Raw genomic sequence first — 16,249 nt, 5'->3', positions numbered from 1 at the left:
CTTTTTGTATGCAAAGAAAACAAAAATAACAACTTTATTCTACGAAGACGTTATTTTTGTTTTGGTTCAAATCAAAGCATAAATAAACATAGAAAGCGTGTCCATGTGACCCAGCTGACACAGAACAGTGGCTGCAGTTTGTGTACAACAGATACTCTCCAAAATGGCGCTACACTGACGCAGAGGAGACGAATTGTTGAATAAATCGTTATTTTTGTTTTCTTTGCATACAAAAAGTATTGTAGTCGCTTCATAACGTTACAGTTGAACCACTGATGGACTATTCTGATGATGTCTTTCATACTTTTCTGGGCCTTGACAGTGGTATTTACTTGGCAGTCAATGGGACGGTCACAATCCTCCCGGTTACATCCAAAATATCTTAAATTGTGTTCCGAAGACGAACAAAGCTTTTACGGGTTTGGAACAAGATGGAGGTAAGTGATTAATGACAAGATTTTCATTTTGGGGTGGAGTAACCTTTTAAGTACGTGTAAATGCTGATTGTATTGTATAAGTGGCATTTTGACATTTATTTTATTGAGCTAGTTTCATTCAATACTTAACTTTATCCTGATGTCTTTGCTTGTTTTTATGTGCAGATGTTTTCTTGGAATCACAACACTCAATGGATACAAGACGGACACATAGAGGCAAAACAAGTGGAAAAGTCTCAGAGAAGAGGGACAACCCTCATTGTGTGCTCATCTCAGAAAGTTGATGGACTTTCAGTATGTATTTATTAAATTGTATTTTGCAATTAAATAGAACATAAGCTCAGACAACAGAATTTGTGATTTAATGTTGATTCCAGCATTTTATTTTAATAATTTTCTTTAAAACATTTTTTTTTACAAAAATTATACAAATTCTGTTGATTGACCTTCATTTTTATAGAAAGTTAATGTTCTACTTTGAATATGGCTTATTTTTTAACATGTATTTGTAGTTATTTGTGATGCTATGTTATTTTTATGATAAGATTTTAACTGTTGAAAGACTGACATTTTTATTTTACCAGTAAAAGCCTTGCGATGTCTTTCTGTCAGTTTTAATAAATACTTATTTGCAACATCATTGACTTGGTTTTAATTCATTTGTAATTGTATTAAGATATAGCTCATGATAATGCATTTATATCAGTATTTTATAGTTTACTGTTAAAATTATTCTTTAAAGCAGTTTCATTGTTAAATTATTACAACATCATATTGTATTTAGGGGTATTTACAGGATTTTATTGGCAACTTTTGTTGCCAGTTAAATACTGTAATTTAATGAAATTACAAATAAATGCTGTAAAATATATTTACAGGACTTTATTGGCAACTTTTTTGCCAGGTAAATACTGTACTTTAGTGAAATTACAAAATATTGCTGTAAAATAAACTACAAGTTAAATTCAATGTTACTGTAAAAAAATACTAAAACTACTGTATTTCACATACAGCAATTAACTGTAATTTGCTTTGCAGTAATATCCTGTAATCCATCTTACAGCAATTAACATCATATTTACAGGATTTTATTGGCAACATTTTTGCCAGTAAAATCCTGTAAATTCTACAGTACATGTTATACAGTGTAATAATAAACAGCCAATATGTTAATAATAGGCATGCTAATGCTCATGTTTTTGACTATGAGCTAGTCAAAAACATGCTGTATAGCCAAAGAAGTGTGATTCATGTAAAAATGACTCTCCTGTGTCAGTTCCTGTGTAAGCAGTGTAGGCTGATCCATGAATGATTCTTATGAGCCAGTTCTTTAAACGAACAGTTTAAAAATAACCAAACTATACAGTGCATACAGTAAATTAACGACAATGCATCCATCAAATTAAATTATCTGAATCTAACTAAGAGTTTATTAAACAGATTCAAATTTAATCTGAAAATTTGTATCTATACCCATCACTACAAGTCATAAACAAATGACACAGCGCTTTTGTGGAAATGACAGATGCCTCACTAAAACCCCTCAGATATTCCAGCCTCTCCATCTCTCTGCTGTTAAAGTGCAGAAACAGACCTGCTGTAATCAAAGGATAAGACATATCCAGTGGAATCCACCTCTATATCCTCCCTCTGGTCTTTGCCTTTCCACAGACATTAAGGCCACCTGGTCTTCCCACACACCATTTGTCCTCCAATCGCATCATTATCCAATCACATAAGCAGCACTAATCTAATGGAAAGCCCATCAGAGACTTCATGATTTAGATCGCATGTTCTTCAGCCATTTGATGCAAGTGTATACCTTTCCCACAAAAGTACTTTGAGAGATCTAAGAAGATTAGAACATGGAGGAAATTATTGCATGCAGAAAAAAAAGGTTGCCAGGTATTCCCAGAAATGAAAAGATGCTCATCTTCCTGAACCTTGTTGGAACATTCAGACAATGACCTCTTAATTTACCATAAACTTATATTTATATTTTGCTTGTTCCTCTGATATATTCAAAAGACATGTATTATTAAAGCGTGTATCTATTTTACCACAATGTAGAAATCTAGCACTTTTCTTAATTGCTATTTTTACACATACTTTACAACACTGGGGCCCCTTGAACTCTAAACGTTAAGAATATTTCTAAATGTAATTGAATATTTTTAGATCATTTCAACAGAATAGGCATGCAGTTATATTGAATTTCTATCTATCTATAAATTATTCTTTTTTTGTTTTCAAAAACATATAACCCTACCAGAGTAGTCAGATTCACTAAAAAATGACTCTTATGAGCTGGTTCTTTTTAGTGAGTCAGATATACAGTACAGACCAAAAGTTTGGACACACCTTCTCATTCAAAGAGTTTTCTTTATTTTCATGACTTTGAAAAATGTAGAGTCACACTGAAGGCATCAAAACGATGAATTAACACATGTGGAATTATATATGGAATTATATACATAACAAAAAAGTGTGAAACAACTGAAAATATGTCATATTGTAGGTTCTTCAAAGTAGCCACCTTTTGCTTTGATTACTGCTTTGCACACTCTTGGCATTCTCTTGATGAGCTTCAAGAGGTAGTCACCTGAAATGGTCTTCCAACAGTCTTGAAGTAGTTCCCCGAGAGATGCTTAGCACTTGTTGGCCCTTTTGCCTTCTGTCTGCGGTCCAGCTCACCCCTAAACCATCTCGATTGGGTTCAGGTCCGGTGACTGTGGAGACCAGGTCATCTGGAGCAGCACCCCATCACTCTCCTTCTTGCTCAAATAGCCCTTGATGCCTTCAGTGTGAATCTACAATTTTCATAGTCATGAAAATAAAGAAAACTCTTTGAATGAGAAGGTGTGTCCAAACTTTTGGTCTGTACTGTATATACAGTGGAACGAGTATAGTCTTGATTCATTAACAAATGGCTCTTGAAACACTTTTTTAGTGATTTAGAAACAAATGATTTTTGAGTCTGTTCTTTTTTGGGAATCAAATGCACACGTCACAACCAGTGTAGACTGATTCACAAACAAATGATTTAAATTAACCTGTTCTTTTCAAAAATGCAAAAACAGAGTAGTCTGATTCACAAACAAATTAATCTTATTAGCGTGATCTTTTCGTGTATCAAAAGCATACAGCACAACCAGTATGGACTGATTCACAATCATTAATGAACAGTTCAAAGCTGTGTTTCCACTTAAATGCCTCTCTCAAGCAAATGTACATTTCTCCATGTTGTAATAAGAGAAGTAGTGGTGGGATCATAGATAAAGTAAATAAATGTTTCTCAGCAAAGAAAGATGTTTCAGTAAATATGTCTTGATTCACAAGCGGGTTGGTGTTCTTCAGCATAAAAGCAGGTACTCAGCTCAACTTAATATAACCAGGTGCGCGCACTCTGAATGGGTGCCAGTGGAGAAGTCTGTCTTTTCTTGTGTTGGCTAAAGCTCTTAGATAAGATACCTTATCTAATCAATGCTTTGTAAGGGTGGAAAATACTCATGTCTGCTTCTACAGGATGAGCTATCCTGCTTATAAAGCAAAGTGCTCAACCTCCGATCAATACCCATCATTCCCCTTTTCTTTCTCTATTCTTCAAACTCAATAATGGCATTGATTTATGATCAAGGTAATCATGATAAACGGCATTACAAAAAGTCTTAACAATGTCTACACACTTGTCTTTTTTCACTGCCGTTGCTTGAGTCGATCACTGTGCTTTAGGGCAAGATTGTATTCTTAAAATAATAGTTCTGTTACAAAAACAACTGAGATCTTATGTCTAGACAAGACAACGTTTTGTCTAAAGAGTATAATTATTATTCTATGATTTTAAGATACCTACATTTTAATGGAGTATTGCATTTGCAGAAAATGCAATCCAAGAATGCCCTGCACTTAGCTTGGTAAAAAAATAAATTAATTGAAAGTATTGGAATCTATTGTGATTTGAGTTTATTGTGCATGTTGCAATAAAAACACTATTGTGAATGTGAGTATCTGGTACTTAGCTTAGCAGCATGCTAAAAATAAACTCTGGATTCAGTTGTGGTTTGGATTTACCATGGACTTCACAAACAAAACGCTTGGTTGTTAGCATAGCAAAATGCTAAAGTCAACTTAATTGCAATCAGTCGTGTTTTGCATTTACCATGCACTTTGCAAACAAACCTGGTTAGCAGCATGCTAAAGCCAAACTCAACAGGAATCATTGGACATAGGACAACCATAGGACAAGCTTTGCAAGAAAAAAATATTGTCAATATGAGTATATGATTGTTAGCTTAGCAACATGCTAATGTCAAACTCAATTAGAATCAATTATAGAATGAGTTTACAGTGCACTTCATAAGCATCATAAACATCTGGTTAGTAGTTTAACAATATGTTAACCCTCTGGAGTCAATTAATGCGTATAGGCTTTATGAGTCATTTTCTCCTGATAACCCCGAAAATAACTTAAATTACACTTTCAGTTTTGATCGTACAGATAAGAGCAATACATCAATCGAATCTGTAAAGGGTTTACTTTTATTTGTATACAGACATAATAACAACAAAACTTTGTTCATTTATAAAATGAAGATAACAAACAAGGTGTGCTGTCTGAAGCCTTTGTCTGCGCTGATCTTAATTTACAAACACATCATTAAAATAAACTGTAACTCTGTGTAATACTCAACGAAGAGACATGACAGAGATATCTATAGAAAGCCTGACATGTCTACTTTTAAACTAAATAAGTGCTGCCGAAAACAAATATTCTTTGATAAAGTAATCTATATGAAAACGACGTGATGTCCGTTTTTCACGTCTCTCTTCATTATCTTCTAATGCGACCATGTCCCCTCGCTGAACGTGGTATTCAGATTCTAATGTTTCACTGAAGAGTGCGGCTTTAATATGCTCATTCAACAGAAGACAACGCAGTGAGACTGTTCTTCAAGTTCATTTATTTTACTGTTTGCTTCGCGATAAGAGGAATAAGACATAATTCACCCCAAAAAGATGTGATGTGGATTACCTCAGGATTTGAGATTTGGATTTCCTCAGAAAAAAAAGAATGAAGCGCTTTATTCAGCAGAGATCATAAACATGAGTAAGTCTCTTTTTACTGATTTATATACTTGTACTAGTTTTCACATAACGTGTTAACATTTTACTAGTTAAACTTTTTACAAACTATAATTCCTGACTAAATGTATAGTCATGTGAAACATTATGAAGTTTCAATAACAATTTACACTACTATAGCATTCAAAAGCTTGATGTAAATAATATTAATGTAACAAATAAATGCAACTGTAACAAATGTAACAAACAATGCTGTTCTTTCAATTTATCCCCCCCAAAAAACATAAAAAATATTCTCAGCTCTTTTCAACATTATTACTAATAATAATAATAATAATAATAATAATAATAAGAAGAAGAAGAAGAAGAAGAAGAAGAAGAAGAAGAAGAAGAAGAAGAAGAAGAAGAATTTTTTTTGTAGAAAATCAGATTGTTAAAAGGATTTCTGAAGGATTGTGTGACTGGAGTATTGATGACAAACAATTAGTTTGAAAGTCAGCTTTGATTGTTCTTGATAAACTGTTTAACTGCACTCGCAAGTGGATATTAAATTATGTTGTGGGATAATTAAATATATTCTAAATAAACTACAAACATAAAATTATATAGATTTATTTTGTCCTCACATTCTTTCTTGTAACTCCTTCCTCTCAGTGGCACAGATGACTGAAAGGCTCATATGCAGCTCATTATGCAGGCCTTTGTCTCCTCAGGTGTAAATCACAATGATAGTCATGATAGTTGATACCTACTCGCATATGACTTTTACCAACAAAAAGTGTCTTAGAAAATGTAAATCAATATATAGTTTTCTGTAAGTGAATAAACAAGATGATTTTCACATAATTTAGAAAAAAAATTCTAGGCAACAAGCTCCAGTCCTCAAAAGTCCCGAAAACCAATGTTCTTTATGTGTTTTCTGGCCTTATTCAAGTGATTTAAAAATTTTTTAGTTTTTCACTAACCATGCATACATTTTTTTTTTCTCAAAAACAAACTCAAATATTATTATAGCCCAGTTTGTGCTGATTACAGTGATATTAGCCATTTAGATGTTTATAAGAAACTGAAAAAAGCACAAATATCAGGGCATGACAAAACTTCTCCAGGCCCCAAAAATACTCTTAGACCTCAGAGGGTTAAAGCCAAACTCAATGGGAATCAATTATAGGACAAGTTTGCCATTTACTTTGCAAGCAAAACAATAGATGTGAGTATTCGGTTGTTAGATTAGCATCATGCTAATGTCAAATTAGCTAAGTCATTGTGGGACAAAGGTACTGTGAACATTGCAAGCAAAACACTTTTTTTGCATGTGTGAGTTTTACTCACACTTGTGTTGTTCCAATGCTGTATGCTCGGCTTTATTTTTCAGACCACAAAATGAGATTTTAAATTTTTTTCTGGGAGAATACAAAAGGGTTTGGTGAAAAAACTGAAAATAAGTGTATTATTTACCAAAAATCCTGATCTTAGCCATTAGGTTCTGTGCAAGACTGCCTGTTTTTTAGCAAAGCTGTTCACTCCAACTTCCCCTGGAAAGCACACACGTTACAAGAAATCGAGATGAATAAAAACACAGCGTGAAATACAATGCCTACTTTCTACACAGAGTTGAATATCTCCAGACTGAAACTACAGTTGTCAGCTGACAGATGAATGTGATTTGCCTCAGAGAAGACAGTACACAGATGGAATTTAGATTTTTTCATTAATCTTTATTTGTCAAAATGGTGCACTCAATGTGCTAACAGAGTCTCATAAATGCACAGTTCTGTACAGAAGACCAATTAAATTCTGGTTTGTTTGTTACCATATACTCCCAGAACACTTATAATATACTGTACAGCACATTGCATGGGACCAATCTGTGATCTTTTTGCAACTTTTTAAAAAAAAGTTTGGTTGTTATCCACCCTGCTGAAAAAAACAATAGAAACCATCACAGAATTTTTTCACTGGTTATAATGGGAACTGTACTGGTTTTAATGGAAACTCTAATGGTCCCTGTGGGTTTCTACATGTAATTTGTCGCCTTTTATTGGTGGCTTGTTGAAACCACTAAATCCTAATAGAATATGTACCAGAACATAATGGTTAATAGTTGATGGTTTTTAATGTTTGTAGTTGTATTTTTAGCAGAAACCATAAAACTTTATGTGATGTTCCAATTGTTTGTTTTATTTATTATATGGATGGGCATAAGCAGGACAAGGCAAAAAAAAAAAGTGCATGTAGCATTGGAAAAACAACAACGTTAGTAAATAATTTTAATTTCTGGGTGAACTTGACCTTTAAAACCTCTAGTGTTAGCTTAGCAACATGCTCAAGACAAACTCTACTGGAATTCATTGAAGGTCTAGACTAAGGTGAGGAGCAAGTATTTCAGTATTTTAAGTCAGTCACATTTCAATTAGAATGCTCCTCTAGATATAGGCTGCCTAGGCAGTAGACAGCGTGGCAACTCACTAGGTTTAGAGCTTTTAAAATTCAGAATTCAAGGGCAAGCTATTGAAGGTTTCGTTCTCTTTTATCTTCAAGCAACTTCTTTGCAGCTTCATGAAGAGCCATCTGCACTTAAGGGCAAAACAAGCCCAGAACAACATTTCCAGAAGTTGGATGAAATTTTGAATGTGTTTTTATATCAATGGATGGTAAATGCACAACAAGGCTGAAGAAATAGTTCCTCAGGAAGTTCTGAATGAAGATGAAACCACAAGAAACATCAGTGTGTTTCTTTGATATTGTTGTGATTCTTCTTGGATAGCAGTGAAAATATGGACACATCAATGCAGTTAATATTATTATACCAGCTGATATTCATCATATAAACTCGGTTGTTCTTTGATATCTAATCTGAGGCTAATTATGGATCTCTTTGATTAAAATAAAGTAATTAAGAGATTATTAGCACCCACCAGTAGTGAATAAGCCTTGTAATTCATAGCACACATCACAAGAGATGAACAAAGAATCCCCGGTCTTATGGCAAACATTAGCAGCAGGTTTATTATAAAAAAGCTTTCATGTTAGCAGATTTGCTTTTAATCATCTCTAAATCAGTTTAGTGTTTTCTTGCCCCTCTCTAGACTATCGTAAACATCTCCATTCAGTGGTTGTCATTAAAAAACATCAGATGGTGCAGAAAGAGGGTTTCTATTCAGGTCTGGGATCATAGTGTCATTCCTGAAGTCAAGGCCAGTAACAGGTGAAACACTTAAGAATCAATCCTCTTTAGTTACTCAAGAGTAGATCAGAGCAGGTGAGGTGTGCTGTGTGTCAGAGAAAACCGCTTTCAAATTTGTTCAGTGTTTTTAATGTGGTAAACCCGTAATACAGATCTTTTCTGTTACGCAACTTAATAAAATGTAGGATAAAACTATTTTTCAAGATTTATTTGTGCTCATTTGTATCTCATTAATTTATTTCTTAGAATGCACATTCAAATTTGATTTGAATAGCTCAATTCAGTTATACAGATATTGTGTGTGTGTGTGTGTGTGTGTGTGTGTGTGTGTGTGTGTGTGTGTGTGTGTGTGATCAAAGCTGAATTTTCAGCATCATTACTCCAGTCTTCAGTGTCTCATGATCCTTCAGAAATCATTCTAATGCGGATTTGCTGCTCAAGAAACATTTCTGATAATCAATTTTGAAAACAATTGTGCTGCTTAATATTTTTCATTATTTATTTGATTTGATTTGATTTACTCATTTATTAACGTTTCAGGATTCTTTCATGAAATTAATGCTAAGTAAAAAAAAATATATATATATATTTTCATTAATTTTTTTATTTTCATTTTCACTTTAGTAACACTACATTACATCTTTATTGTCACTTTTTATCAGTTTAACACATCCTCGCTGAATAAAATTAATTTCTTATTTAACGCAAACTTTTGAATACTAGTGTACACAAATAATACATTAACATTATCCATATACTCACAGAGCCATACAATAAGAACCAACAAGGTAAGATTTAGGCAAATTACACATTGCCTAAATCTGGCATTCCAGATGTCTATTATCCTGTACTTTCACAAATGGAAATGGTATTCCTAAATATAAAGGCTTAAATCTTCTAGGCAGAGCATTATCTACTGGAGTACAAATCTAAAAAGGTGCCTCGGTGGTTACTATCTATACACACAGGTTCATGAAATGAGGACGGATTAGTTTCTGCATTATTAAATACACTCAAGATAAAGGCCAGGCTATGGATCTCTTTACAGCCACACATATGGAAACAAACCCACTGCTAATTCCAGCAGATCCATTTGAAGCCATTATTAATGGAGAATTAGTGTAGAGTGCTGAATTAAAATGGTTTGCTGGCTGAAACAGGTTTTTTATTGAAAGACTAGAAAAACAATATGCTAATCGACCATTCGTACACTGCTTATTGGAAGCGGAAAAGGTGTTTCTATCTCTGAAGTGACACTGCTCTTTCTTCGATGTGATATTTAAATCACAGCAATCGTATGGGTGTAAATGATGCGAGCGCTTTGAACTGAGCTGAGAAAGGAGATCATTAAATGCCGATCAGATAAACGCCAGCAATTTCCTCCAATTACCAACCCAATCAACACCATCAGGGGTAAAATAACTGCATCAATAGACATGAGTTTGGGCGGTTTGTTTACAAAGGAGGAATTGAGGCCCTTGATTGGACAATGAAACAGGAAGTGAAGCACACAAACATACGCAGCCCGCACATTTATGTATTAATGACTTAAATTTGCACAATACAACCAAAGTTTGCAATGCAATTTTCCACAATGCAATAAATCCCCCTAAGATGTGACTGTGTGTATACTTACTGCACAGACTTGGACGCCTGAGATCTGAACTTGGTAAACTCTCCTGGTGCGGTCCATTCAGATCCCAGCTGAAACACACAACAAACCACATTTGTTGTTGGATTCCTTGATCATTAAATGCTTTAACTTAGGCATGACATAAAATTACCTGCTAAAAGAGACTTTATTGACTTGAAGGTACAGTTCACCCCAAAATGAAAATTTGCTGAAAATGTACTGATTTCCCTGAAAAATTTATGAGAACAGATTTGGAGAAATTTAGCATCACTTGCTCAACAATGGATCCTCTTCAGTGAATGGGTGCCGTCAGAATGAGAGTCCACACCACTCCAGTCCATCAGTTAATTGTGAAGTAAAAAGCTGTGAGTTTGTAAGAAACAAATCCATCATCAAGACTTACAACTTGTTTCCAGTTAAAATATGAGTCCTCTATCCATAATATTTTTTTCTGCCTTTGAAAAAGTTGTCTTGTCTGAATCAGGAGAGAAATCTGCAATGATCAAGCACCTTTTACAGAAGAAAACAGTCCAAAACAGTTCTGATCTGATGTGAGTGGATTTTGGTGTGAGAGACAACAGGAGATGGACTTTTCCACTGGAGGAAGCATTATTATGGACTCACATTTTGTCCGGAAGTGACAGTTTAAAGTTAAAAAACCTTAATGAATGATTTGTTTCTTACAAACAGATGATGGAATGGAGTGGTGTGGATTACTTGAGGATTATTGTGATGTTTTTATCAGCTGTTTGGATGCTCATTCTGACGGCACCCATTCACTGCAGAGGATACACTGCTGAACAAGTAATGACATCTTTTCATTTTAGGAATGAACTATTCCTTTAAAAAATGTTAAAAAATCTCTGTGTGTTGAGTGAAACAACCTTTTCGCATCAAATTAAGTAACATGAATTTGATATGTTAAATCGTGTGCAACATAGCTGTTATCTGGTCAGGTTTTGTTGTTAACTGTCCCAGCCTGTCTTAAAAAATAAAATAAAAATAAACTTCAGTCTAAAACTTTAGTCAATAACAATGGGAACTTTTAGAAACACATCATATGCAGAGCAGCAGGTGCAAATGAGAACAAAAAGTTTATTTGTTGCACTTTCTATTCATCTATACAGAGGTTTATCAACGATGATTTCAGATTCTGAGAACCCCCGGAAATGTGAAGAAAATTCAAGGTAAAAATACTTAATATAATTAATAAATAATTCATAAATATCATTAGGTTTTTGGGGAGTCACACCACATTTACTGAATTAGCATTGCCTTGTGATGAAAGCATCAAATGATCTGAGTTTTGTAGTACAATGAAGCCTTTCAGCTCAATATCAAGGAAAAATTGACCCAGTTAAAACATTCAGAAGGTTTGTGTTACCCTCGTATAACCCTTAATAATAACCCTTCTGACAGTCAAATCTTTTCTCTATATACAATCCAAAGCTTCCCCTTCTTGACCCGCAGGGCGAGCGCAGTGATCCAGAATGAAATCTCCTGCACTCCATCTCAGCATGCCTCCCTTTAATTGTCATGTATGGCATCTCTCTTACTCTCAATGCTTCTCTTCATATCACACATTGATGTAATGAATTATAACACCTCCTGGATCACCCACGATCTCTGCTGCCATCAAAGATGCATTCGTCACACACACACACACACACACACACACACACACACACACACACTGACCAACAAAGTCCTGCAGGGCTCCAGATTCCCCCCACTTGCCCCTCTTTTAGCCAAAAGCAGCGTTTACTGTCGTACACACCTTGCGGGGCCATCAGGATCAACACAAGCGTGTGACTCAGCCAATGCTAATCACCTCCGCTGCCAAACACGTGTGCGTGTGTGTGTGTGTGTGTGTGTGTGTGTGCACCTGCCTCCAGAGGTGAAAGCTACAGTATATTTCCACTTGAATGTGACTACAGGAAAATGTGAGAGAAAACATTGGGTGGAAACTTCTTGCTTCTTGCCTTGACCCACTTAATTAGGAGTAAGTATATCTTTATTTGTAATTTCATGATAACTTCTAATATTGATTTTGAAATATGGTTAGTGCACTTTAAATATATTTGTAATGATGACATTGCAATTTAGTACATTTCAAATATATTACATTTAAAGGTAGTGTAGGCAATTTCAGAGAGCTTTGAAAGTATAAGATCCCACCCTCCCTGCATAATTACTCTCTAAAGCTACGCCTCCTCCAAAACACAAGACCTACACTGCCTTTAAATGTAATAGTGAAAAACGTACTCGGTTACTAACGTAACCTCGGTTCTCTCTAGAAGAGGGAACGAGTACTGCGTCTTAGCTAAGACGCTACGGGAAAAGTCTCTTTTCACGAAATACTGAAGCAAAAAATTATCCTTAATTTAGAATTTTTGTAAAGCGCATTTGCAGCAGCACACAGCCATAGGCTAGAAGGCTCGCTCGCTCATTGGCTGCTCTGCGGCAACTGCACAGCCTATCGAGCGCAGGCTGATGCAACATCGCGCCCTTCATGCCACTTCCCGCCGAAACGGGTATGGCCCAACCCTATAAAAGGAGCTCGAAAAGGCTGACTCACCTGATTTATTTCATCGCCGAAGCGAACCAGAGTGAATTGTACGCACGGCAGAGAACGCAGTACTCGTTCCCTCTTCTAGAGAGAACCGAGGTTACGTTAGTAACCGAGTACGTTCTCTTACGAGAGTTCTCTCGTACTGCGTCTTAGCTATGACGCTACGGGAAAAGTCTCTTTTCACGAAATACTGAAGCAAAAAATTATCCTTAATTTAGAATTTTTGTACCCCATGTAAAACGCCGTGTGCACAGGGATCACACACCAATAAACCTGAAGCAACGCCCAGGATTTACAGTGCACAGTCACCCGAGGGACTCACAGAGAGTCCAGGACAGGGGGGGGGCCCTCCGTCCCATATCTAGCAGCACCCGTAGATGCGGCAATATGACATCACACAGTCGAGGCAAGGCCTGACCAATGTGGCAATGCGGGTCTTACGCAATACTGCCCATATAACAGTCGGCAGCGCATAACGCTCACGAACTCAGAATTCCCATCAGGGTCCTAATTCGACTATACCGACAGCAGCCTTGCTTGCAAGGCGGGAACCTCCAGGTTATAGAACCTGATAAATGTAGACGGCGAGGCCCAACCTGCCGCCATACATATATCCTGCAATGAGATCCCAGTAGACCACGATGAGGCGACGCCCCTTGTGGAGTGTGCTCTGACGCCCAGTGGGCACTGAAGGCCCCTGGAAGCGTAAGCTAACGCTATGGCGTCAACTATCCATCTGGATAGAGTCTGTCTCGAAACAGCCATTCCCTTGGAACGTCCACTGAACGAGACAAACAGCTGCTCAGTCTGTCGAAAGACAGCGGAGCGAGACACATAAGCTCTTAAAACCCTAACAGGGCAAAGAAGACTTGAGTCTCCATCCTCTCCTGACACCGACAGGGCAGACAGGGCAATAACCTGAGCCCAAAACGGCGTGTTGAGGGACTTCGGCACATAACCGTGCCTAGGTTTGAGTATGACCCTTGAGTCATTAGGCCCAAACTCCAAGCACGACTGGCTCACCGAGAGCGCGTGCAGGTCACCCACACGCTTCACTGAAGCGAGAGCCAACAAGAATACTGTTTTGATTGACAGATGCTGGAGGCTAATCGATTGGATAGGCTCAAAAGGGGGACCCTTCATGGCCTCTAAAACCGCCACGAGGTCCCATATAGGGACTGACGGAGGTCTGGGACGATTCAGCCTCCTAGCTCCTCTAAGGAAGCAGATGACCAAATCGTTCCTTCCTACTGACTGACCGAGCGCTGTTTCAGAAAACGCTGCGATGGCCGCCACATAAACTTTGAGCGTGGATGGGGCTCTGCCCTTATCCAACAGCTCCTGTAGGAAGGAGAGAACCTCCGTCACCTCACAACTAAGGGGTGAACTTTCCCGAGCTGTGCACCAGCTGGAGAACACCGACCACTTCGAGGCATACAGCCGTCGTGTCGACGGAGCTCTAGCCTGAGTGATGGTATTTAGCACTCCCACTGAGAGATCAGCGGGTAACCGTTGAGCGCCCACACATGGAGGGACCACAACTCCGGTTGAGGGTGCCAAATCGAGCCCCTGGCCTGTGAGAGTAGGTCCCTCCTCAACGGCACTGGCCACGGGGCGATGTCTGCTAACTGCATCAAATCTGGGAACCATGGTTGGTTCTTCCAAAATGGTGCTACAAGCAGTATTGAACATCTCGTTTCTCTCACCCGTTCTATCACCTGCGGAAGGAGGGAGACGGGGGGGAAAAGCATAAAGCGGGCAGCACGGCCATCTCTGTGACAGCGCGCTTTCGTTCTTGGAAAAGAACACGGGGCAGTGAGCGTTTTCATGGGACGCGAAGAGGTCCACCTCCGCCCTGCCAAATCTCTCCCACAACAGCCGGACTGTTTGCGGGTGTAGAGACCATTCGCCCGTGGGAATGTTGTTTCTGGACAGCCTGTCTGGACCCAGATTCTGTAGCCCAGGTACATGAACTGCCCTCAGCGAGCGCAAGTTGCGCTGAGCCCAAACCAGGAGGCGTTCCGCCAACCTGCACAGGTTTCAGGACCCGAGACCGCCCTGGCGATTTATGTAGGACACCACAGACATGTTGTCCGAATGGACTAAGACGTGGTGGCCCTTGATTCGGGGACAAAAGAGCGTCAGCGCGTTCTCCACTGCCAGCATTTCCAGACAGTTGATATGTTGGAGCTTTTCCCGTTCTGACCACAGGCCAAAGGACAGTCTGCCCTCGAGCAGTGCTCCCCATCCCGAAGTGGAGGCATCCGTCGACACCATCTTCACTTTCGAGGTAGTCCCCAGGCTTACACCTGATTGGTACCAGTCGTTCGCTGTCCAGGGTTTCAGGGCTGTAACGCAGCTCTGATTGACCCTGAGACGCAGCCGACCAGGTACCCGCGCTTTCAGCCAGAACTGCAAGGGGTGCATGCGGAGCAGGCCCAACTGAAGAACTGGAGATGCTGAGGCCATGAGACCCAGCATCCTCTGAAATTCTCTGAGCGAAACGGTCGCGCCGCAGTGGAGAGATTTCGCTGCGCGCTGAATGCCCAACGTGCGCTGTGGTGACAGCCGCGCCGTCATGGAACGTGAGTCCAAAGCTATACCCAAAAACAGTATCGTCTGACTGGGGTTCAGCGAACTCTTCGTCCAGTTGACACTGAGACCGAGTTTCTCGAGGTGATCGAGTAAAATGGCCCCGTGTTCCACGAGCTCCGCTCGTGAATGAGCCAGAATCAGCCAGTCGTCCAAATAGTCCAGCAAACGTAAACGTACGAGGAGCTACGGACAAGCCGAACGGCAGGACTGTGAACTGGTATGCCTGGCCCTCGAAGGCGAATCTCAAATATCGCCTGTGACTTGACGCTATCTGTATGTGAAAATACGCGTCCTTCAGATCTATTGACATGAACCAGTCTCCTCTGCGAATATGCGCGAGGAGTTTCCTGGCCGTAAGCATTCTGAAACTGTGTTTCATCGATGCCTTGTTCAGCTGTCTTAGATCCAGTATGGGCCTGAGACCCCCGTCTTTCTTGGGCACTAGAAAGTATCTGCTGTACAGCCCCCCCTCGCTTTGAGCTTGAGACACAGGCTCTACAGCCCCTTTGCTCAACAGTTTTGATATTTCGGCCCGAAGTATGTGTGCTACTTCTGTTTTGACCGCAGTTTCGACACGCGCTAAAAAGCGCAGAGGGCGTCGAAAAAAAACTGTAGCGAGTAGCCTCTCTTTATAATGTCTAGCGCCCAATCCGGAACCCCTGGAAGCGCTGACCATGCGTCTGCATGAATGGCTAGGGGTTGGATGCGAAGCGCGCTCTGTTGCTGGGCAACGGCAGCGCTTC

At 38.9% G+C, this 16,249-nt stretch overlaps 1 protein-coding gene across 3 annotated transcripts in view; it reads right to left on the bottom strand.

Annotated features, from left to right (window-relative positions):
• The window catches only part of LOC132133404 (N-acetyl-beta-glucosaminyl-glycoprotein 4-beta-N-acetylgalactosaminyltransferase 1-like), a 221,713-nt gene that overhangs the window by 56,311 nt on the left and 149,153 nt on the right, over window positions 1–16,249 (bottom strand). For all 3 annotated transcript variants that reach the window (XM_059546202.1, XM_059546203.1, XM_059546204.1), the window contains exon 7: window positions 10,343–10,410. In XM_059546202.1, coding sequence (XP_059402185.1) covers window positions 10,343–10,410 — 68 coding nt within the window. The remainder of the gene's footprint in view (window positions 1–10,342; window positions 10,411–16,249) is intronic.

Source organism: Carassius carassius, chromosome 50, assembly GCF_963082965.1.
Source record: "Carassius carassius chromosome 50, fCarCar2.1, whole genome shotgun sequence".
Lineage (NCBI taxonomy): Eukaryota > Metazoa > Chordata > Actinopteri > Cypriniformes > Cyprinidae > Carassius > Carassius carassius.
The sequence above is the reverse complement of the archived record's forward strand: the minus strand, read 5'-3'. Positions and strand labels throughout refer to the sequence as shown.